Below are 20286 nucleotides of genomic sequence, written 5' to 3'. Positions count from 1 at the left end.
GAATCATTTACAGGAAAAAAAAACTTTTGAAAATACTCCAAAAAAGTGCCAAAAGTGTCAATGACATACAAATTAGCCATCTATCTGTAAGCTTTGAAACACTAACTTCAATTTTAATAACAAAAAATTATTAAACCATGTAAAAAAATAAAGTTTCAATTTAGTATTGTTGAAAACTCACCACATTCAACATTTAATCACTCACTCACTTAGATAGAGATGGGTTTAAAGGAAAATTATCATATAACTATAATCTGGTAAAAGCTGGTATCTCTGGGTATTTACAATGTCCCCTGCAACAGAAAAAAACCCTCTCATTTGGGACTGAGGTTTCTGGGACAGAGAGATATGACTTGGCCCATGTTGACAGCAGTGGGTAACGTTGTGCATTGTCTTTCAACCACTTGAGAAGACAAACCATGAGTGAGATAGAGATCTCTTTGCGGTACAAGTCTAGGGCTGTTTCTCAATTCCAAAGAACGCAGAGAACGGACTTGTGTTCTTGTGGAGACCGGTCTTTCCAGGTGTCCTGGGAAGAACGAACTCAGGAGACCGCGAGGGCAGAGAACGCGTCCTTTGAGAAATGGGATGCTGCGTTCTTCCTGATGGTCACATGACCTTCACGTGTTTTAAGTGGTAAATTATTTGAACATTACAGCCTTCATACAACGATTTATTGTTTTTCCCCTTTTCAAAATATATACTTTGCATAAAAACATTATAAATATATGTTGCACAATATAAATAAAACAGATTTTAATACGAATTTCAGCAAACAAACACCCTTAATGTGTTTATTCCTTTATTAAGATGTTCATGTTAATATTTACTTTCACCGTTTCATTTAGGGAAACTCCTGAGGTAAATAATTCATATCTATGAACTTTAATAATAAATCTAGATAAAATGCAGCGCTTCCCACCTCCAGTCGCAATGACTTCTGGGACTTCCAGAGCTAGTTCGGTGCTCAAGTCTGCATCAGTGTGTCCTCGATATCAAGAACACATCCGGGAAGTTTCACGCGTCCTCCGTACTTGCGGTCTTGAGTATTGGAACTGAACTTAGGCAGCTGATGATGACGTTTCACGAGAACACGAGGACGCAAGACCGCTGAAGAACGCATATTGAGAAACAGCAAATGTCTGCATCAATCTGAACAGTGTGCTGTGTTTCTGCAGTCCCCATGACTGTTATTAGTCGTATTCCCCAACTTGCAGGCACGTGCACACATAGGGCTCAACCTGTGCAGTGCACATGCCCTTTTTAGTCTTGGATAGAAAATGCCCTTCCAAAACGATCAAAAGTGCCCCCGCGACGCGACACAACCTCCGTCCAATCCAGCCCTTCAGTAGGCGCGCGACAACACCTCTCTTGAATATGCGCGCTCAACCCCCCCTCGGCGCTTTACAATACGCGCGCCACAACACAGCTGATCAGAACGCGCGCCACAACACAGCTGATCAGAACGCGCGCGACAGCACGCGCGCGGTGACAACACCCGCTTTAGGTTCGATCATTTCCATCTTTTTTTCATCTCCGCTACTAGCAGCACACTCCATTTCCGCATTACTGGATCTGTAGCGACAACAGACCGCAAAGGATTATGGCCACGCCTGGGCTGATGGGAAATGAAGTTTCAGCTACGTCCCGTTCGCTTCATTCGCCTGAGCAAATTTTCTCAGAAGACCTATAGTTTTACCGAGTCATGCGACTTCGGTAATATCGAAAAAAATTAATATTGCGGTATGACGGTATTTACAATACCGTTACATCCCTAGTTATTAGTATTAACTGCTTATGGGCGAATCAGATTTTTATGTGGAACTACAAATTTCTCCATTTTTTGGTCAGCCAGGAGGTAAAATTAACTAAGGCAACATGATCATTCTCCTAACTGTCCACTGCTTAAAAAAAATATTAATTAAAGGTGCAGTAGGTGATTGTCTTCAGAAACATTTTTTGTTGTGGTGGTTGAAAATCTCTTCACAGTCCAATAGTAATGATTACAGTAAATGATCTAAATGTGTTTATATGTATTTTTATATTCTGGGTGAAGCATAAAACTAAAAAATGTTCATCCAATTAAATAGAGTCGGACCGTCATCTCCCTTAATTCCGATAAGCAGGTCAGACTGTCAGCAAATGTAGATTCCGACTTCTGCGCATCTGTCCACGCAGATCCGCCATTAGCGCGTGCCCGTCTGCATCACAAACGCATGCGCTCCGAGCAAGCTGCGGGCTGCTCGCAGATGCCGAGTCGGAGCCGGAGGCACCGAAGGACAGCCGAGCTTGGGCCGATTACTGTAAAGCCAGGCGCGGGTATAATTCGCCCTTAAAGCGGCCGCGCGGTCACAAGATGGACCAGGAGAAATCAAAAGCTGAATTGAAACCTGAATCAATATTGGAGTTACTTTAGCACGCTGGAGGAAGGACGACACCATGGCTGAAGTATTACTGTTAGACAGGTAATGTTCTGTTTTGAAACTATTTTATGTTAGATTGTGTTTTGTTATGAATGACTTATATGCACAGACATGTTGTTCAGCCACTGAAATCTCCCGGTGAAAGATTGATGTGATTATTTTCAGTTTCATAAGGTTCTTTGACAGCATCTATAATGTAGATTTATATTTAGTTTACCAACAAAACACCAGTAAATAGTGCTATTCCGCCTAACCTGCTTTATTGAGCTGAAGTTGCTTTTATATTCACATTGGGTCATTTTTGAACAATGATAGCCTTCCTATACTGTTTACCATGCTACTCTGAATATTCACTCTGAAATAGCATGTAAGTGTGGCAAAGTATTTCATGTAATTCCTGCACGGCACTTGGCACTAACTAACTGGCGAATGACATGAACTAGTGGGTTGTCTGTCGGCTGTTGTGATGCGGTGCGCGCGCTCGCGATTTCAGGGGGTGTGGCTTTGAATCACAGTCCCTCCCCGCCGTCCAAAGATAATATGCTAAGCGGTTAGCATTTTGGCAGATCACCTACTGCACCTTTAATTAAAAAAGTACAATATGACGCAACCCCTCACAGAGCTCACCAAGGTCCCCTTGTGGGCCGGACCCCCCCTTTTGGGAACCGCTGGATTACACGACAACGCACTCAGCCCAAAACTTTTAGCCTGTTCGTTTTAGAGCTGCATGATTCTGGCTAAAATGAGAATAGCGATTTTTTTTGTCTAAAATAACGATCACGATTTTCTCATGATTCAGTAGATATAAAATAAAGGTTAATATTAGAAGGCTATTATTATTATTATTCTCAAACATGTGATAAACAGCAATAGGCTTTGTGTAGCTGTACTGTTGGTTAAAATGCTAAAATTTTGTATAGAGTTGGAAGGTTGGACTTGAACAGACTTTGGATTTGTCCTGGTCATTAACGCCAATGATAATTCTGGTGATGAATTATTGTGTTTGAGACATACGCTTACAATCTGTCATTTTCTGCTTAAAATCTGTCACTGACATGATTTTCGTGAATACAGAAGACTGGGTGGGCATTTTTGCATTTCGGCGGGTTTTGGATACCTTATGGGCTGGAATCATTCAGCTACATCTGGCAACACTGTGTGCGCCTTCGGTTTAATTTTCACTGCGAAGAGCAGTTCACTTCCCACGCGGGTCCCAAACAATCACCCTGTGCTGAAAAAAAACGAAATGTTATTTACAACTTTATTATCTGTTATTCACAGCCTATGCAGGTTATGTTCACTAAAGTAGACTTCATTCAGAGGCGCGTGCCCACCCTCTCTGTGGTAACAGCTGACGGTCAGCTCACATCACATGTGATTTTGCGGTCGCAAATACATTACATGAAGACAGAAATGACATTTTTGGGGTGAATTACATCTTATAAATACAGCATGTGACTCTTTCAACACCATTTGGAGATGTCCACATTGCTGATCAACGTATGAAAAACAATGTGAAGACTTAGGCGGTCACCGTTGCTTCTCTCCTGAACTTGAAAATATGATTGGCAGAATCGTAGAAATGTTGGATTAACATCGTCTAGGAATTAAGATCGTCTAGTTCGTTTAAACAACAGCATGTCTGTGACTAAAAAAAGGGTTACAAAGTGGAAGAGTTTGAAAATGCCACCAATGTCATGTCCATGTGAACATATAAAAATTAGTCTTTGAAAACGATGACATCATGCTCATCCATAGTTTGAATTTAGACAGGTAAAGAATAATGCTTTATCCGCAAAGTGTGGATTTACTTCACATTACAAGCAACTGTAGAGAAGCACCGCAGTATAAATCAGACTTAAGTGTAGGGCATGCAGAACTGGAAGTGCTACATAGATATGTTTAAGAACAAGTAACTCACAATGTCTAGTCACAATGTAACCAATGTAATAACTGACAGGGATGCACAGTATAACGGTAACATAATCTGAAAAAACAAACAATGTTTTAAAACATAAACACAGCTATTTGCCCAGTATTGACAATTGTGCCAGCATGCTTTGTCATCATGATGAATAAGATGAGCAAGTAGTGCATGCAGGAAAAAGAATTGTGTCAGCACTATTGTCATTCTTGACAAAATTTTGCATCGTGAGTCACGGAAACCATGACCTTGAGAATGACCAAAAAAAAAGGCATGTTCCACGTGTAATATCAATCAACAATGATAAGCAACTGTAGCCTTGCCACAATCCAAAAGCCTGTCCCAGTAAAAAAAAAACAAAAAAAAACAAGATTGACTTATTTAGGGGCGTGATGTATGAGTTAAGGCCTTTTAAACTTTTAAAACAAAAGTTTTTTTCTTTTTTCATTTAAAAAGAATATATTTTATAGCAGTGAGCACAATGCCGTGAAACTGTGAAATTTTTATCCAAGGTTATCATACCATCAGAATCTTATACCAGCACATGCCTAATTCAATGTCATGTTTAATACTTAATTCCAACTTTTCTCTTACTTCACTGTTGTCTATTGTGCAGTGGGAGAGGTTAATGCCAAATAGAAAAAATGACAAACTACATAAATTGAAAATGAATGAATAAATAAATAGCATAGCGGGCAGGATGTCAAAAATGCATTGTTTTGGTCGGCACCACTTCAGTTTAATTACCCATAGGCAATCAGTTTTTTAGTTTTTAGTGTGAAAGCACATTTTGTGTGCAATTTACCCTGCTTTGTCACCTTGTGGTTAGTGTGAAAATGCCTTTAGACTATTAAAATTAAAAATGCTAACAAATTTAAAGTCACCTCTCATTATGAATCAGTTAAGTAGTCATTTATAAAAATAACAAGTTGACTGTTAGAGGAGGGCAACAGTAACATCACCAAGATTAACGTAGTTCATTCATTCATTCATTATTTATTTATTGGCATGTCAGCTACTAAGGCTATTTTCATGGCAAGAGCATTTCAGTAATTAACAAATATCAACAGTAAAAAATAAATAATTGAATATATAGTTTAAATAAGATTTTTTTTGCTTAATACATGTTCCAAGATTAACGTAGAAAATATACAGAAATAAAATCCATTCTATGAATACATGCGTATCTTTTCCTTCCAAATCAACTACATTCAGTTACAGAATAATAAATGGCATTAAGCTGTGCAGAAATGGTTTGTTTAAAAGAATGGTTCACCCCATACATTTAATTCTGTCATCTACTCATCCTCAAGTTGTTTCAAAGCTCTATTTTTTTATTAGCAAGCACAAAATGGGTATTTTCAAAAACAAGAGTGTACAAAACATTTGTAGTCCCCTTAGACAGCTATAGTATTTTCCATACTTTGAAAGCCAACAGGATCTGCAGCTGTTTGTTTTTTTCAAAATATATCAGATTTCTCTGTCAGAAAAAAAGAAGACTAATAGAATAAATGATGAAAATGATCCTTTTAGGGTGATGCACCCATTTAAAATATTAACTATACAAGTATATAATTACAAGTAAACATCCAACATTTAAAGAAAGATGACATGCAACCAACTACATTCGGTTACACTAATAAACAAAGCAAAAGGTTTACCTGAGTCAGCGCATCAGGGATCAATTTTGTTCTTGTATCCATCATGTTATTAAGAGTATGAGCATGAAAACTCTCTCCAGTGAGTCTATATGGAGCATGGGCCTCTGCAGCAGTGAAGAATGGGCTCCCTGTCCCAGGATCAGCCCTGGCGGCATGAGGTCACCCCCTCTATCGCTCTATAAATAACAGGGCGTCGCTCTTTGCCAGTCTGGCTCACTGCCCATCATTGTGCCACAGCTGGCCAGAAGAGCAGTACATGAGTTCCCTAGAAACCAGATGGGTCTTACCAAGCATTGCCAATCCAACAATGAGCAAAAAGAGCATGGGAAACACAGGGACAACTGTTGCCTGTTTTATAGGAAAGTCTAGCTGGAATGCAAAAAAAAAAAGATAAAAGACAGCAGAATGGACATACCAAGCCGTATTTTACAATGTTGCATTCCATAAAGGTGGATTAAGTATTTAACGTTGACTGACACTAATCTGGGAGGGTTCGGCCTTTGAATAAACTCATTTATAAGGGAACTTGTCATAACATTTTTCACAAGACCTACAATATATGTTTGGACACCGTCGTTTTTCAGCAGTAACTCAACTTTTTCCAGCGGGACCTTTCAGGGAGTAGGGTTGTCCAAGAACACCACTTTAAAACAAGTGCTGCTTTATCAACGCCTGTAATGGTTTCCCCAGTCAGAAAACCACGAACAGAGAGCAGCCAGAGGTACGCGGCCCGACAAAAAACCTCCAGAGGATAAGGGTGACCCTGTGTGTGTATGACAGGGAGACTTACAACTGTATATTCACTGCCAAAACATTACACAGATCATATTATATAATATACACGACTCTGAGGAGTTCTTCAACAGCTGATTTGAAACAATGAAGAGACTCAGGAAAAGGATGCGCCATCTTGAAATGAGGCCATGGAAAAAACGGAAAGAAAGGTGTGGGATAATAGGGAAGTGTGCTAGACGAAGACATCTAGGAAGTGTGGGGAACATGGGTTTTGGCTCTCTTTTGCTCTACACTTATCCTGACGGAAAAAACAACATGGAGCTGAAGTGAAATAGGACTTGAAAGCAGCTCATTTGTATGTGTGGGAATGAATGTGAACTGATGGAAAAAATTGGGTGCAGCACTTGAGAAAGACAGTGGAGGGATTATACGTCGTCTACTAAAGGTTTACGTGCAAGTTTAGCTTTAAACGCCTAGACTGAGCAAATGGAAATGTAGACTTAAAAGTGTGTACATTTAACTAAGCTAGTTGCAAGAAGTGAAATTTAAGCCCTCAGGCAAACTAAAAACATGCTATGCATTTATCATTAGGCGTATTTCCTTGCCTGAAACATAATAATGTTCCCGACTGGCTCACTGCATAACAATTTGTTCCCCTGCAAGTGTTTATACATATTCAATGTGAAAATTAATACCAAATGCCAAAATCTAGGGGGAATGCAATTCAGAACATCCATTCAAAAAACACAAACATCCCTGACACTCATACAGTATATACACACACACACACACACACACACAGAGACCGCTATCCCAGGCTTTGCTTTCATTCCACAGCAATCAAAAGCAGAGTCAGTGGGTCACTCTGGAAACCCCACAGTGCCCAGAATCCGCCACAGGTCTCCACAAGACGAAGCCTAACAGCTGCCATTCCCTCCCAAATCCTCTTCAGGAAACTTCCCTATTTCATTCCAGGGAACTTGAACTCTTTTGCCCTGTTGGTGTGCTTCCGCATGTCTTCACAAGACCTTTCATACAGGACTGCATCTTAAAGTGCTTAACAAGGCAGAATATTAGCTTAATATAAAAAAGGCAAAATACAAAGGTGTCAACTTCTCATGAAATTCAGAAATTCTTACAATTATGCAAATATTTTTAATATAAAATACTATAGTAAAGATTTTAAATAAATAAAAAATATTTGAAGTTTTACATTTTTTACGTGGGAAAAACTAGTGACAGACTAATATCAGCCAAGTTAATGAAACTCTTGATACTTATCCATTTTGAATATACATACACAGATTTCAAACTAGCCACAATTTCCCATTATCAAAGGATTAAGCCTTTTCTTGCATGCATTTGTTTTGTATAATTTGCATTTATTTTGTATACAGTGGTCCCTCGTTATTTGCGGGAGTCACAATCTAAAAATAACCTGCAATAGGCGAAATCCGCGAAGTAGTCCGCTTTATTTTTTACAATTATTATAGATGTTTTAAAGCTGTAAAACCCCTCACTACGAACTTTATACAGTTTTCTCAGACAGGCATTTCCATTTTCACACTTTTCTCTTTTGTTTAAACACTCTTAAAGTTCAAACTTTTGTAGAAAAAACAAGTCCAGTATTATAGAAACCAAAGATCAAAGCATGTTGTCAGGCGAAAACATTCATCGCTGTCAGAAAAAAAGTTCAAATAGCTTTTGTGCGGATAATGTTGGCATCCAGCTAATGTTTTTACCTGCAGTCAATGATCAATAAAGCTAAAGCAGACTCCATCCTTAAGGGGGCTGCACATGACAGTTGGAAGTAACACACACTAGACGCGCTCATTCGCATGTTATTTAAAATAAAACTATTGGCGCTCTTTGGCATGGCAGGAATATGAACATTGTCCTGAGTTGTAGCTGGGCACTGCAGACAGCCTCTGACTTGCAGTGCAAGTGTGTACCTTGATATACAGTGCATCCGGAAAGTATTCATAGCGCTTCACTTTTTCCACATTTTTTATGTTATGGTCTCATTCCAAAATAGATACAATTCATTTAACCGTGTTATAGCTGTATTACGTCTAATCGAATATGTAAATTCTTTTATTTAAACAATGTCTCTTTTGCCATCATTGACTTGCAGAACTTGCAGGTCATTTTGATTCTACAAGAAACTAAAGTGGTTTGTTTACAGAGAGGATCCACATTGTATTGTTCATCAAAATGTTCTACTTGTGCTTATCCTAAATGCTCTTACCTGTATTATAAGCTTGCATTCTTGTACAAGTTGATTTTTTAGAGATTATCAATGTTTGATTTTCTTCTTAATGCAACAGATAGCTCAAGCTGTCATAAACCAAAGGTACTAATGTAAAAAAATAATGATTCGTTTTTTTACTCAGATCAATTATTGTGCTTCACAAGACCATCATTTTGCCTGTATTAGGCATGGGCCGGTATAAGATTCTGACTGTGTGATAACCTTGGATAAAAATATCAAGGTTTAACGGTTTTGTGATTTACTGCTCTAAAATATTCTTTTTAAATATCTGGGTAAAAAACAACAAATGTTTTCCCCTTTGAAGAAAATATATTTTATTTTTTTAAATATTTATAGTAGTTAACAGTAAACATGTCAGGCTAAATAATTCAAAAGATATACTGACTGTTGCAGTCTTCATTTGTTTTAAAAAAAAGACATATTTATTTACAATTTAAAACAGCATTTGAATATTTTTTTACTGCTGGAGATACTGTTGTCCTAAAGAAAAGAAAAAAAAGAAAAAAAAAAACATACACATACCGTAGGAATGGTATTGCAGAAAATCTTGGCAGTTTTGAAACCTTGACTTTTTCAAAACGCGCTATACCTTGAAAACGGTTATTGTCTCATGCCTAGCCTGTATACATTTTTAAAACTCTAAACGGGTTGGTAGCGATTGACTTTAGTCAACATCCATATCATGAATCAAAAAGTACCACAGTTTCATCTCTTTAACCTTTCCACAGAGAGAAATAAAGTAATCTACTGGATGGTTTGAGGTGGAGTAAATGAACATCATATGTTCATTTTGGGTAAACAATACTTTGGAAAAAAAAAAGCTAAGAAAACTTTCTACGTCATTTAGCTGAGTATCATTTTTGCATTACGCAACATCTTTTCATTGATTTCGGCTGCATAACAGGAACTGATGAGCAGTTGTTGCATTCAAAGCTCTGTAAGCTGCCAGTCAGTGAGAGCATTCAAGCATCCAGGCTTGCGTCGCAGTCTTCTGCTCCTCATAAAAGAGAGAAGAATGAGGTAGCGAGCCCTGCGTAACCCCCCTCCTCTGCACCACAGCCTTTGTCTACTGTTGGACAAGCATTTGAGTCTCCACTCGACAACAAAACCCAACTGACTGACTGGATAGCTGACTGACATATGCATTATCCCTACTGAAGTTTTCTTTATCTCTCCTCACACACACACACACACACACACACACAAACACAAACCGGGTTTATCTGGAGCTAAGAAAACACCTCAGCGCTACAGCAAAGCAGAAACAGAGCTCCCCCGCTAAGAACAAAGTGCTTATCAGAACGTTTTCCTTCTGTGTCTGAGGTCAGCAGCACAGACTGGGACACCTCAGTCCTTGAGCTGCCCTGATCTCATAGATGAGAAGGAGATCATGGAGGTCTCGAGGCTCCAAGTAAGAATTAAGACATTGGAACACAGGCCAACCTGGAAAAATGGTATACTTGGATGCATTCAAGGTCAGAGTGGGTGAGAATATCGCTGTTGGCTTTTAGCTCTTTCATTTATGAGGAGAGACAGAAGAGTGGGGGTGGAGGGAGACAGAGAGAGAGAAAAGGTGGGTGAGACAGCGTGAGTGAGAGGGGGTGACAAAGGCTTCATTCAAGGCTCAGGCCGGGGAAAATGAGAGAGCGCTGCTACCTCAGTGTGTTGAGCTGCGACCCAACTGACTCTAAAGTTCCATTGTGCTCCGAGACTTTTAAAGGTGTGACACACAACCATGGGTCAACCACTGCAACTGAATCAACAGCCAGTGACCTATATTCTGCAGAAGAGACTTTGACAAAAGTGTGTGCACAAATTAGATATGAGAGAAATGCAGTTACAAATATATGACATTTATAAAGTGCAGAATAATTAAATGGAGAAGGAAATCAAATCAAAATAGTTCAGCCCATCACACACACACACACAAGATTTACAGCTTGTGTTTGGTTTCAAGGAAGAAGAAATGCCTTTCTGTGGAGGAACATTTCATCACATTCCTCAATTTGTTTGCCTTCACAGTCTTGACCGCCAAATGCTGTTTGCATGGACCTCATTCTCAAACTGTTGGACTGGCTAAGGACAAGTGGGGACATGGACTGATCGCTAAGACGCCAAAAGAACCGAATCTAAAAGTTAATCTGAATATCAAAACACACAAGCTAAATTTTAAATAGGCTCACTGTCCTAGATGCAAGATTACAACTTGAATGGTTATATTATAAAACGATCTGGTTAACATGTCCTATTATAATTATAGAAATAATAGAACACATAAAACTAGTAAACTACTGCTGCTGCTAACTACTCTTTACTACTGCTACCACTGCATGTATGCTCAACTCGGATAAGATGAAAACAGTTATGATGCAATGGTATGATACAAACAGCTAAAACAATCACCAATCATTAAATGGATAGTTAATACAAAAATAAAAGTTCTCATTTACTCACCTTCAAACATTTTCTATATTGAAAACTTCTGACACCAAACAGCTGATGATAACTTACCATTTACTTTCATTGATTTTTTTTCCTACTACAAGAGTCAAAGTTTTCCATCAACTTAATGTTCAACAGTAGAAAGTAACAATGAAAGCAAATACTGAATACAAAAGTAAGAACTTAATGCTGAACATTGAATGGATTTACACTCAATGTTAGCATAAGATTGAAAAAAACAATAATATTTACATATATAGAGCTGTGGCAATAAAAAAAAAAGATTCTGCATCTATTCTGTGATTTTCAAAATGCACCGCTATTCTCTATTGAAAGGACTCTGAGACTAATTTTAAACAACAGATGGCGCTTTATGCTTTACTCTGCTTGCATCCAATTCCTCACCAATACCACTTGTGCTAAAATATTTATTAATAAATTTTGGAATAAGAACGTACCACAGTTCTTCTGCTTAAGCGAATTTTTTTGTTAAAATTAGCCTAGAGCACCATCTGCTCTAAAAAACTAAGCTCAGATTCAATTGAAGAGAGAATAGCGATGCATTTAGAGGGAAAACAAAAATTCACAGAATCGATTCAGAATCAATTTCTCAAACAATTTTTCACCACAGCTATACATTGTACACTGAGCATACACACTTGAGAAAATTATAAAATTGTTTTACTTTCTAGCTAATATATACACATTTAAAATATCTAGTAAATATATCTTAAAATATTATCTGTATAAGAAGCATCGACACTACATAAGGGTTGGGTAGATGGATGAGCCGGCATGGTAACCCTCTGCCCCGCCCCCATCGCAGTAGCAACCCGTTTGTAAAAAATAAAATAAAATCCCACGGCCCCTTTTACACTAATACGTCTTAGTTTTAAAATGCCATTTTAGAACAAAAACGATTCACATCCACACTGGCTTTTCACCTAGCATTTCTGAAAAGCCCTCCTTCCACACTAAACCGCTGAAAGCGCACATCACGTGACCACATACACACACTGTCATGTGCATCCGAGTTCCAGCAGTAAGCGGGTGCTTTGAGCATAAAATCCCAGATCCCAGTGCACGTTGGACAGTTTATCAAGGATGTACAGCTGGATCATGTCTTGCTATAGTTGTTAAAAATGATATTTAATTTATCTTGTCTTTATCTAACGACTCTTCGGTCTTTTGAAACTATCAGGTAACGTGTCACAGCGTCAATACACTACTTCAATCTTTCTTTCACGCTTGTACTAATTTTAGAGAAAACCTCATATACTGTTGGTTGGTGCCTTTGGGTTGTGCACCTTTTTTGATTTACCAAGGCTGCGTCCGAAACCGCATACTTCCATACTATATAGTACGCTAAAATCAGTATGCAAGCCGAGTAGTATGTCCGAATTCATAGAATTTAAAAATCAGTAGGCGAGAAGTACCCAGATGACTTACCACTTCCGATGAGATTCTAAAGTGCGCATCCCATGCACGCTGCGCTATCCCATAATGCCCCGTGAGAGAATTCAAGAATGAAAGTGAGGCGACGCAACTGACCCAGGTAGGTTAAGTGACCATGACAAAATGGCGGATGTAGTATGTCCGAATTCCATTCATACTTTTAACATTCATACTAGATAGAACGTACTTTTCTAACGGCCGAGTAGTACATTTAAATTCAAATGCAGTACCTACTGAGTAGTAGGCGGTTTCGGACGCAGCCCAAGTTTGACGATGCCATTATAATGACACTGTTTACTCTGCCTATTCATGCCAGAGTAACACAGAAAAAGTGATTGACTGCTGGTAATTTGTGTGTAACTTATCTTGATTTATTTATGATTTGGTTATGGTAAAACAAAGACCAGTCAGGTAGTTGAAATGGTAGGCTACAAATAATTAATTTTTTATGAATTAATTAATTCATAAATAATTCATTAACCGCCACCTACGACGATGCCATCTTCTATTGCAATGTTTCACATTAGACATCGTGCATCGGCAGATTGGTCGATATCGCCCAACCCTACACTACACTTACAATAACCCCAGCTGCTGACTGTTTCAACACAGATTGTTCTAAGATTAAATTACCGGGCACATGAGCACACATATCAAAACCTAATTAGATCACATCAACTGCCATTTTGGAAACCCAACGCTCACTCAGCCAGTATTAATACACCACTAATCACTTACATGACACTTAGATCAACAACCTGCCTTTATTGTTCAGTTACTTGATCACATTCTTCATGCAGTACATCTTACTTGACTCACTTAAATACCCATTCTTTCAATGATCAGAACAACATATATCACCGCTGGTGGACATTTCCACAAACATCCCGAAGTGATCAATCATGTGTCAGACATGCACTGGGAAAACCTCCATCTTTTGATGCACGTCCAGAAACAGCAGAGTGTGTGTGCTCTCATAACAAGCTCAAGAGGTGAGAAGCCATTTTTGAAGCGCAGCCAAGAAGAAGCCTCCTGACGGGCAGATATTGTCTTTGTTCAAGCAAAGTTCAATGTGAGGCAAATCAAAGCGACATCAAACCACTTCCCAGTGCACTTGGCAATAAATTACTCTTGGTTGATGTTGGATCAAATGAATGTGTGTGTGTGTGTAGAAAAACACTGAAGGTACTATTCGTAACACGGATGTGCACAAATCTGTCATGCTTGACATCACCCCAAGTTGTGAATATTACGCGTATAGCAGGCCTTGTTTCCGAAAAAAACAATGGTGGATGTCAGAGAGCCAGCAACCTTTGGACTGAAGTTAACATGAATTGATCCATCACTGTCACAGAAGACATGGCCAGAGGAGGGGCATCATGATGACTCAATTTAAGACCTGTCATCCTTCAGCTTCCTGCCGTTTATGAATAGGGCCATAGTGAGCCTTTTGAGGTCGTAATGCGTGTGAAGTGACCTTGTCCCCTTGACTAACCTCCTCCGCACACACCAATCCCCCTCCCCCAGATTCACCTCCCTGAGAGCAAAGAGGACTTTGGAGTGGTTTTGACGGCTGGTTGAGCCCAAATGTTGGATACAAGGTTGGCAGACAAGCTTTTGGCGGAGTGTTTGATGTGGTCGGGTCCCCTGCAGAACACAGATGAAGTTTGAAAACTGACTCCCTGATTATCATTTACCATGTGTCTTCACGGAAAATCCAGAACAGACCACAGACGTGGACTCCATCAGGCAGCAGTGAGGTTAAACAGCAAATTTGTAATTATATCAAAATTAGGAAAAGAGATAATTATAGCCATACAGGCTTATTTGAGCAGTGACAATCTTGCACAGTCCTCCACCACCGGGCTGCGAATTGGAATCGGTCTGTGGATCAATTGGTATTGGGCTGCACACGAAATCATTAATTATTTATGTTTTATCCATTATCTGAGTCTAAACAATCTTTTATTTTAAAACGTCACTTTAGCACCCAATTTTAACCCACAAGCAGCAAAATGAGTAAGAAACAGACGTCTCTGGAAAGGTTCTTTGCTAAGTGGAGAAGGCCCAATGAAGGACTCGCGAACTGCCGTAGAATGGATCTGTAACCCATTTGTCAACAAATCAGGTGAATCCACCATGTCTGTGCAAGAAGAAGATCAACTGCTGGAAATTGCAAATGACAGCGGGCTTTTAGTGGCTGTTCGCATATTGTGTTTTTTCTAGTGTTCGTGCAAGTTCATTTTTTCCAATGGAGATGCGCGGTCCTTCCAGACGCAGCCAGTTGAATGAATGCCGCGAGCGCACAGCGAATCACGAGACAAGAATTGACTGATCAGTTTCAGCTTGTATGGGATTTACACATTTCGGTCAACTAATTATCTCAAACAAAAGCATGTAATTATCAAAAGCATGTAATTACCAAAATGTAATTGTAATTTTCTATATAAAAAATTCTTGTATCAGAGTGACAGCAATGTTTTAGCAACCTACGAAACACCGAAACACAACATAAAAAGTTTGAGGACCACTGCTTTAAAGGACATCTATTATGCTCTTTTCACAAGATGTATTATAAGACTATGGTGTCCCTAGAATGTGTGTATAAAGTTTCAGCCCAAAATATGATACAGATCTTGAATTATAACAATTTGAAGACAAATTTTTTTGGGTCAAAGTAAAAATAAACCATTTTGTGTGTACATATGTTTGACGCATTAGTTCACACAAAAATTGTGCTGGTATTTACTCATCCACATGTCTTTCCAAACCTCTGAGACCTTCATTCATAATCTGAACAAAAATAAGATCTTGTAGATGAAATTCAAGAGCTCCCTCATATTGTATACAGCAACGCTCCCAAGATGTTCAAAGTCCAGAAAAGGAACGAAAAACATTGTCAAAATAGTCCATGACATTAGTTGTTCAACTGTTATCATACTTTGCTCTATGAACGCATTCTTGTTCCCCAAAACCTGTAAGTAAGAATTTATTTGCCTATATCTTCTATTCAATGTCAGGTCAAAGTGCATGTTGATTGAAGGAAGTATGAAGTATTGGCACGTCAGCAGCATAACACGCAAGCATCGCATTGCCCATAGTAAATGCACACCATGATCTGATGAGGGAGACATAGGCAAGCAAAGTTGTTTTTACAGTCTTTGGTGCACAAATGTGTTTTTGGAGCTTTGCCTAATGTTAAACCACTGAAGCGACTTGGAAATTTGGACAAAGATTTTGGTTCCTTTTCTGAACTTTTATCATCTTAGGACTGTTGTTGTCTATGGAGGTTGAGGGAGCTCTCGGATTTAATTTACAAAATCCTAATTGTTCTAATGATGAACAATTATCTCAGGGTGCTGAAACGACCTGAGGGTGTGTTATTATTAACAGAATATTCATTTTTTAGGTGAACTAACCCTTTAAATTCAAATGACCTAGATTTCACCACCCTCTATGCAAAATATGCAACATTTTGACCTTTCCAATTGACCAACTTTTAAGCAAAACCGGCTTTGTACTGACATACATTTACAAAGCACTCTTAAAATGATTGGTGCAGACATAAACAACTTTCGTTAGATCAGAGGGAGCATTCCCCTCAAAAACATAATTAATAAACTGTCTAGATCACGAGAGTAAATAGAGACAACTGTGTTAACTCATAAATCCAACGACTGAACAAGTAAATTGATTGAAAGGCATTCTTGTCAGAGCAGAAATGGTGGCTCTATGTTAACTCGGTAGTGAATTACAACAGCTGTGGACAGGGTCGTTAAAGTGTGATGTCACACATTACAGATTCTTTAAACGGCTTCCACTGAGAGACAGCTAATGATTTATGGAGATTAAAAAAAGGGCTGGGTAGATTTAAATCTAAATTGGGTGGTTGTGTACTAGGGCAGGGCCAATAAACAATACTTTATCGAATCACAATAACATTTATCTCAACAACAATAATAAGCTCTAGACTTTTTATTTTACTCTATATTGATCTAAGAGCCAATTATAACAGCAGAAATGTGAAACAATGAGATTCCAAAAGTGTGTTGATATTAGAGACATTTTTTGGCCACTGAAAATTTATCGGCCGAAAATATGTTATGCCATGCCTCTAATTTTTTGTGGCTTCAGTCATTGTTATCGTACTCTTTTAAATCAGGAAGCATTAACAACTTAAATATATATAGTTATTGTTCAATATAAAAAAATAACTATCGATAGAGCTGTGAACCTACACTGGTCTCACAGTTCGGTAACGATTATCATGCCATCGATTTGGTTCAATTTGATATCTCCGTGCATCACGGTGCATTGACGATGCTTTCCATACACAGTTTTATATTTTTTTCCACAGCAGCAATTCTTGTATTAGAATGTATAAATATATCTATATTTATGTACTATTTGTAAAGCTGTACCTTTAAACAACACAAGCATGTATAGCAAATAATATAAACAAATATAAATATCCTGCTCGCTTTCTGATGCTTGTCTACCAAGTTCTCTTACACCCCTTTGATTGGTCACACGCTCAACAGAAAGGGCTGCGATTGTCTCTTACACGCAGAGCTCTACACAGATGAGTGACACTTGATTAACAGCAGCGGTGATCACAGCCGATCCATGATAGACACGGTGGAGAAAACTCTGCAGACACGCGCTTGTGTCTGTATCCAGAAGTATTAGCCGAGAAGAGAGGAAAAGTCACGCCAGCAGGTCAAATGGGCCACAGTGAGAGAGAGAAATGGAGTTTACTTTATATTCTGTCAATCACAGGGAAATAGAGGCTTCTGCTGTAAGTGTCAGTGAAAAACTGTCCAGCAAACACACACGCAGTGAAATTGTGCAGTTTCTGTGATGTTAAGTAGTTAGAGTGTTGTAAATACTCAAGCTTGCCTCCCTCACTATAGTAAGCTACTGCGACAAATGGCATATGAGATAAATGGCGTCAGTACATAATAACCGGTTATGATTATTACTGAACCGATACCAAATTATCCCCATCTGCATTACGGTGCACCGAAGAAACAAATAATTTTGACACCCCTCATTATCGAGATAGCTCAGCCCTATTATGTGCCTTACAACACAATCAACAAATATTTATGTAAAAACAAGTATAACTGAATTCTGCATAATAGGTGCCTTTTAAGTTTTGGTTAACTACAAGTTTAGGTGGAGAAATGCTGAGTCAATATTTTAATTTGAAGATTAAAATATTTTTAGGGACGCCCTGACATTAACATTCAGATAATTATTTTTATTGTGGTTGTAAATAGTGATCTAAAAAAATTGTACCAAACAAAATGAAATAAAAAAATATAGGTTTGTATGTTAAAGGTGAATTTAGGCATCACAAAAAATAAAGTTAAATAAATAAAATAAATAAATAAAAAGGATTTAGTAAGGGATATGGGAAAATAACTGATTTTAAGTTTTACCGCGGTTTGGAAGTTTGGATGTTTAAAACCGCTAAATTTTCTGTTATACCATTTCCAAGTTTTTTAAATGTGTTTTTTAAATGTGTTGTAAAGAAACTTGTGTTTTTAAAACCAATGAGAGAGCAATGATTTATTTGAATTATTTAGCCTGACATGTTTACTGTTATTAATAATTTTTCATAAAATAAAATGTATTTTGTTCGATAGGGAAAAATTTTCTGTTTTTATTTTTTTTTTATTTTTTACCTAGACTGATCTCAGAACTTATTTTAGAGCAGTAATCACAACACCATGATATCATATTTTTATCCATGATTACCATACCATCAGAAACTTACAGTATACTGGCCCACGCTTAGTAAGGAATACATTTAACAGCATTTAGAATAGCTTTAAGTGAGCAAGCATTAGATGATGGACAACACCTAATTAAATTTAATATCAATTAATTAAGAGTTTAGAATTGAGAGTTGGAAAACTCCATAGAAAAAAAATTTAACTTTTATGTTAATATTTTAGAAATCAAATTGTAAGAGAACAGTTTCTAAGGTAAATGGTGAAATGCTTATGAACTGAATGTCAATGCAGCTCATGAAATAATGTTCTAATATAGTGTACTAAATCAAATTTCAAATAATTATTGCCATTATTATCCAATTCAAAGTGATCATAATCATGATAAAGATATTATATATATATCACATAGCCAGGTCTCGCTACAACATTTCTATTTCATTAAAGCTTTCACTCAAAGTACAAACACACATGCTTCAGTGATTTGAGGTCCTGTCACTCCCAGCTCCGTTAAGAGACCATGTGGAAACACTGGTGAGTGTTTGTGGTGGATGGGCTCAGGCAATAAGACCCCAATATCTCTCCCACCATCAAAGCCTCTCTGCCCAAGGCAAAAGCAACGGGAGCCAAGCTCACATTCCTGTCACATATCAGATCCTTCCCACACCCATAACCAGCTGTGGACTTCACCACAATCAACACATCGTTCGAAACAAATAGCCTTTATCAAAGAATCGAAGAACAATTTATTTACTCGATTAAATCCAATTGCAATAGCAGAGGGAGAAGGAAGCATTACCTCTCAGGACTGATGAGCTCCACGCAGACGTCTAAAACTGATATGAGTAAATTTGGGAAGTAATCCAGAAACAGAAGTATGCGGTTACTGAATAACAGAAATAGGGAAGTAATCCCACTTTAAACAAAACCATGATAAAAATGGAAGTAGAAGTGGAAAATACGGCTCCAGATAGACTGCTAAATATGAGTTTAAGTAGAAATCCTATTTATTTTCCCCAGAGAGCAACTCATAGTGATACATGTGTACGTATTTCTAGAGAAATCAACACAATTTGTATGCTGCAATATGTTGTAACAATAAGTGTAAATACTTGTTTGGTTTAATTATGATTGTCACTCGCGTTTTTCTTTGGAATGAGTTAGGGATGCTCATTTCGGTTAACTTTGCCAACCGACAACCGCTGCTTGTTAACCGAATATTAACTTAACTGGTCAGATTAATATTAAATTATTATATAATGGAATAGAAAATGTGTTGCAATATATTTATATTATTTCATTTAAAAATAATTGATGTGTCTATTTTGTCTCTGACACATTAAATATTGCATTTTAAAATACTGATTTATTTTAACATGTGAACATATTAACAACAGAACATAACAGAACATATTCACACACCTGCAGCGTTTCCAACAGCACGGCAATAAAGAATAAACTAAATAAAAAGAATATAATAAATAGTCCTGCCCTAGAGATTTTTAGAAGTTTAGATTATAAAACAAAACCACAGATTGAATCCTTTTTAAGAACCGGCATCTGTTTGTTTCCCATCTCATGTTGTTTTTTCGTCAAATAAAAATAGCAGGCTACCTCAAATTGATCACTTTATGAA

At 37.8% G+C, this 20286-nt stretch overlaps 1 protein-coding gene across 2 annotated transcripts in view; it reads right to left on the bottom strand.

Moving 5' to 3' along the window:
* Nucleotides 1–20286, bottom strand: part of shroom4 (shroom family member 4) — an 83299-nt gene that overhangs the window by 54042 nt on the left and 8971 nt on the right. Inside the window, exon 1 of one of the 2 annotated variants that reach the window (XM_068222593.2) lies at nucleotides 6009–6482. The exons of the other annotated variant lie outside the window; for it this stretch is intronic. Coding sequence (XP_068078694.1) covers nucleotides 6009–6053 — 45 coding nt within the window. The 5' untranslated portion in view covers nucleotides 6054–6482. Of the gene's footprint in view, nucleotides 1–6008; nucleotides 6483–20286 lie in introns of those variants that run through there. 2 annotated transcript variants of the gene reach the window in all.

The sequence above is a fragment of the Danio rerio genome, chromosome 7 (genome assembly GCF_049306965.1).
Source record: "Danio rerio strain Tuebingen ecotype United States chromosome 7, GRCz12tu, whole genome shotgun sequence".
Classification (NCBI taxonomy): Eukaryota; Metazoa; Chordata; class Actinopteri; order Cypriniformes; family Danionidae; genus Danio; species Danio rerio.
This window is presented reverse-complemented; position numbering and strand designations above follow the sequence as displayed.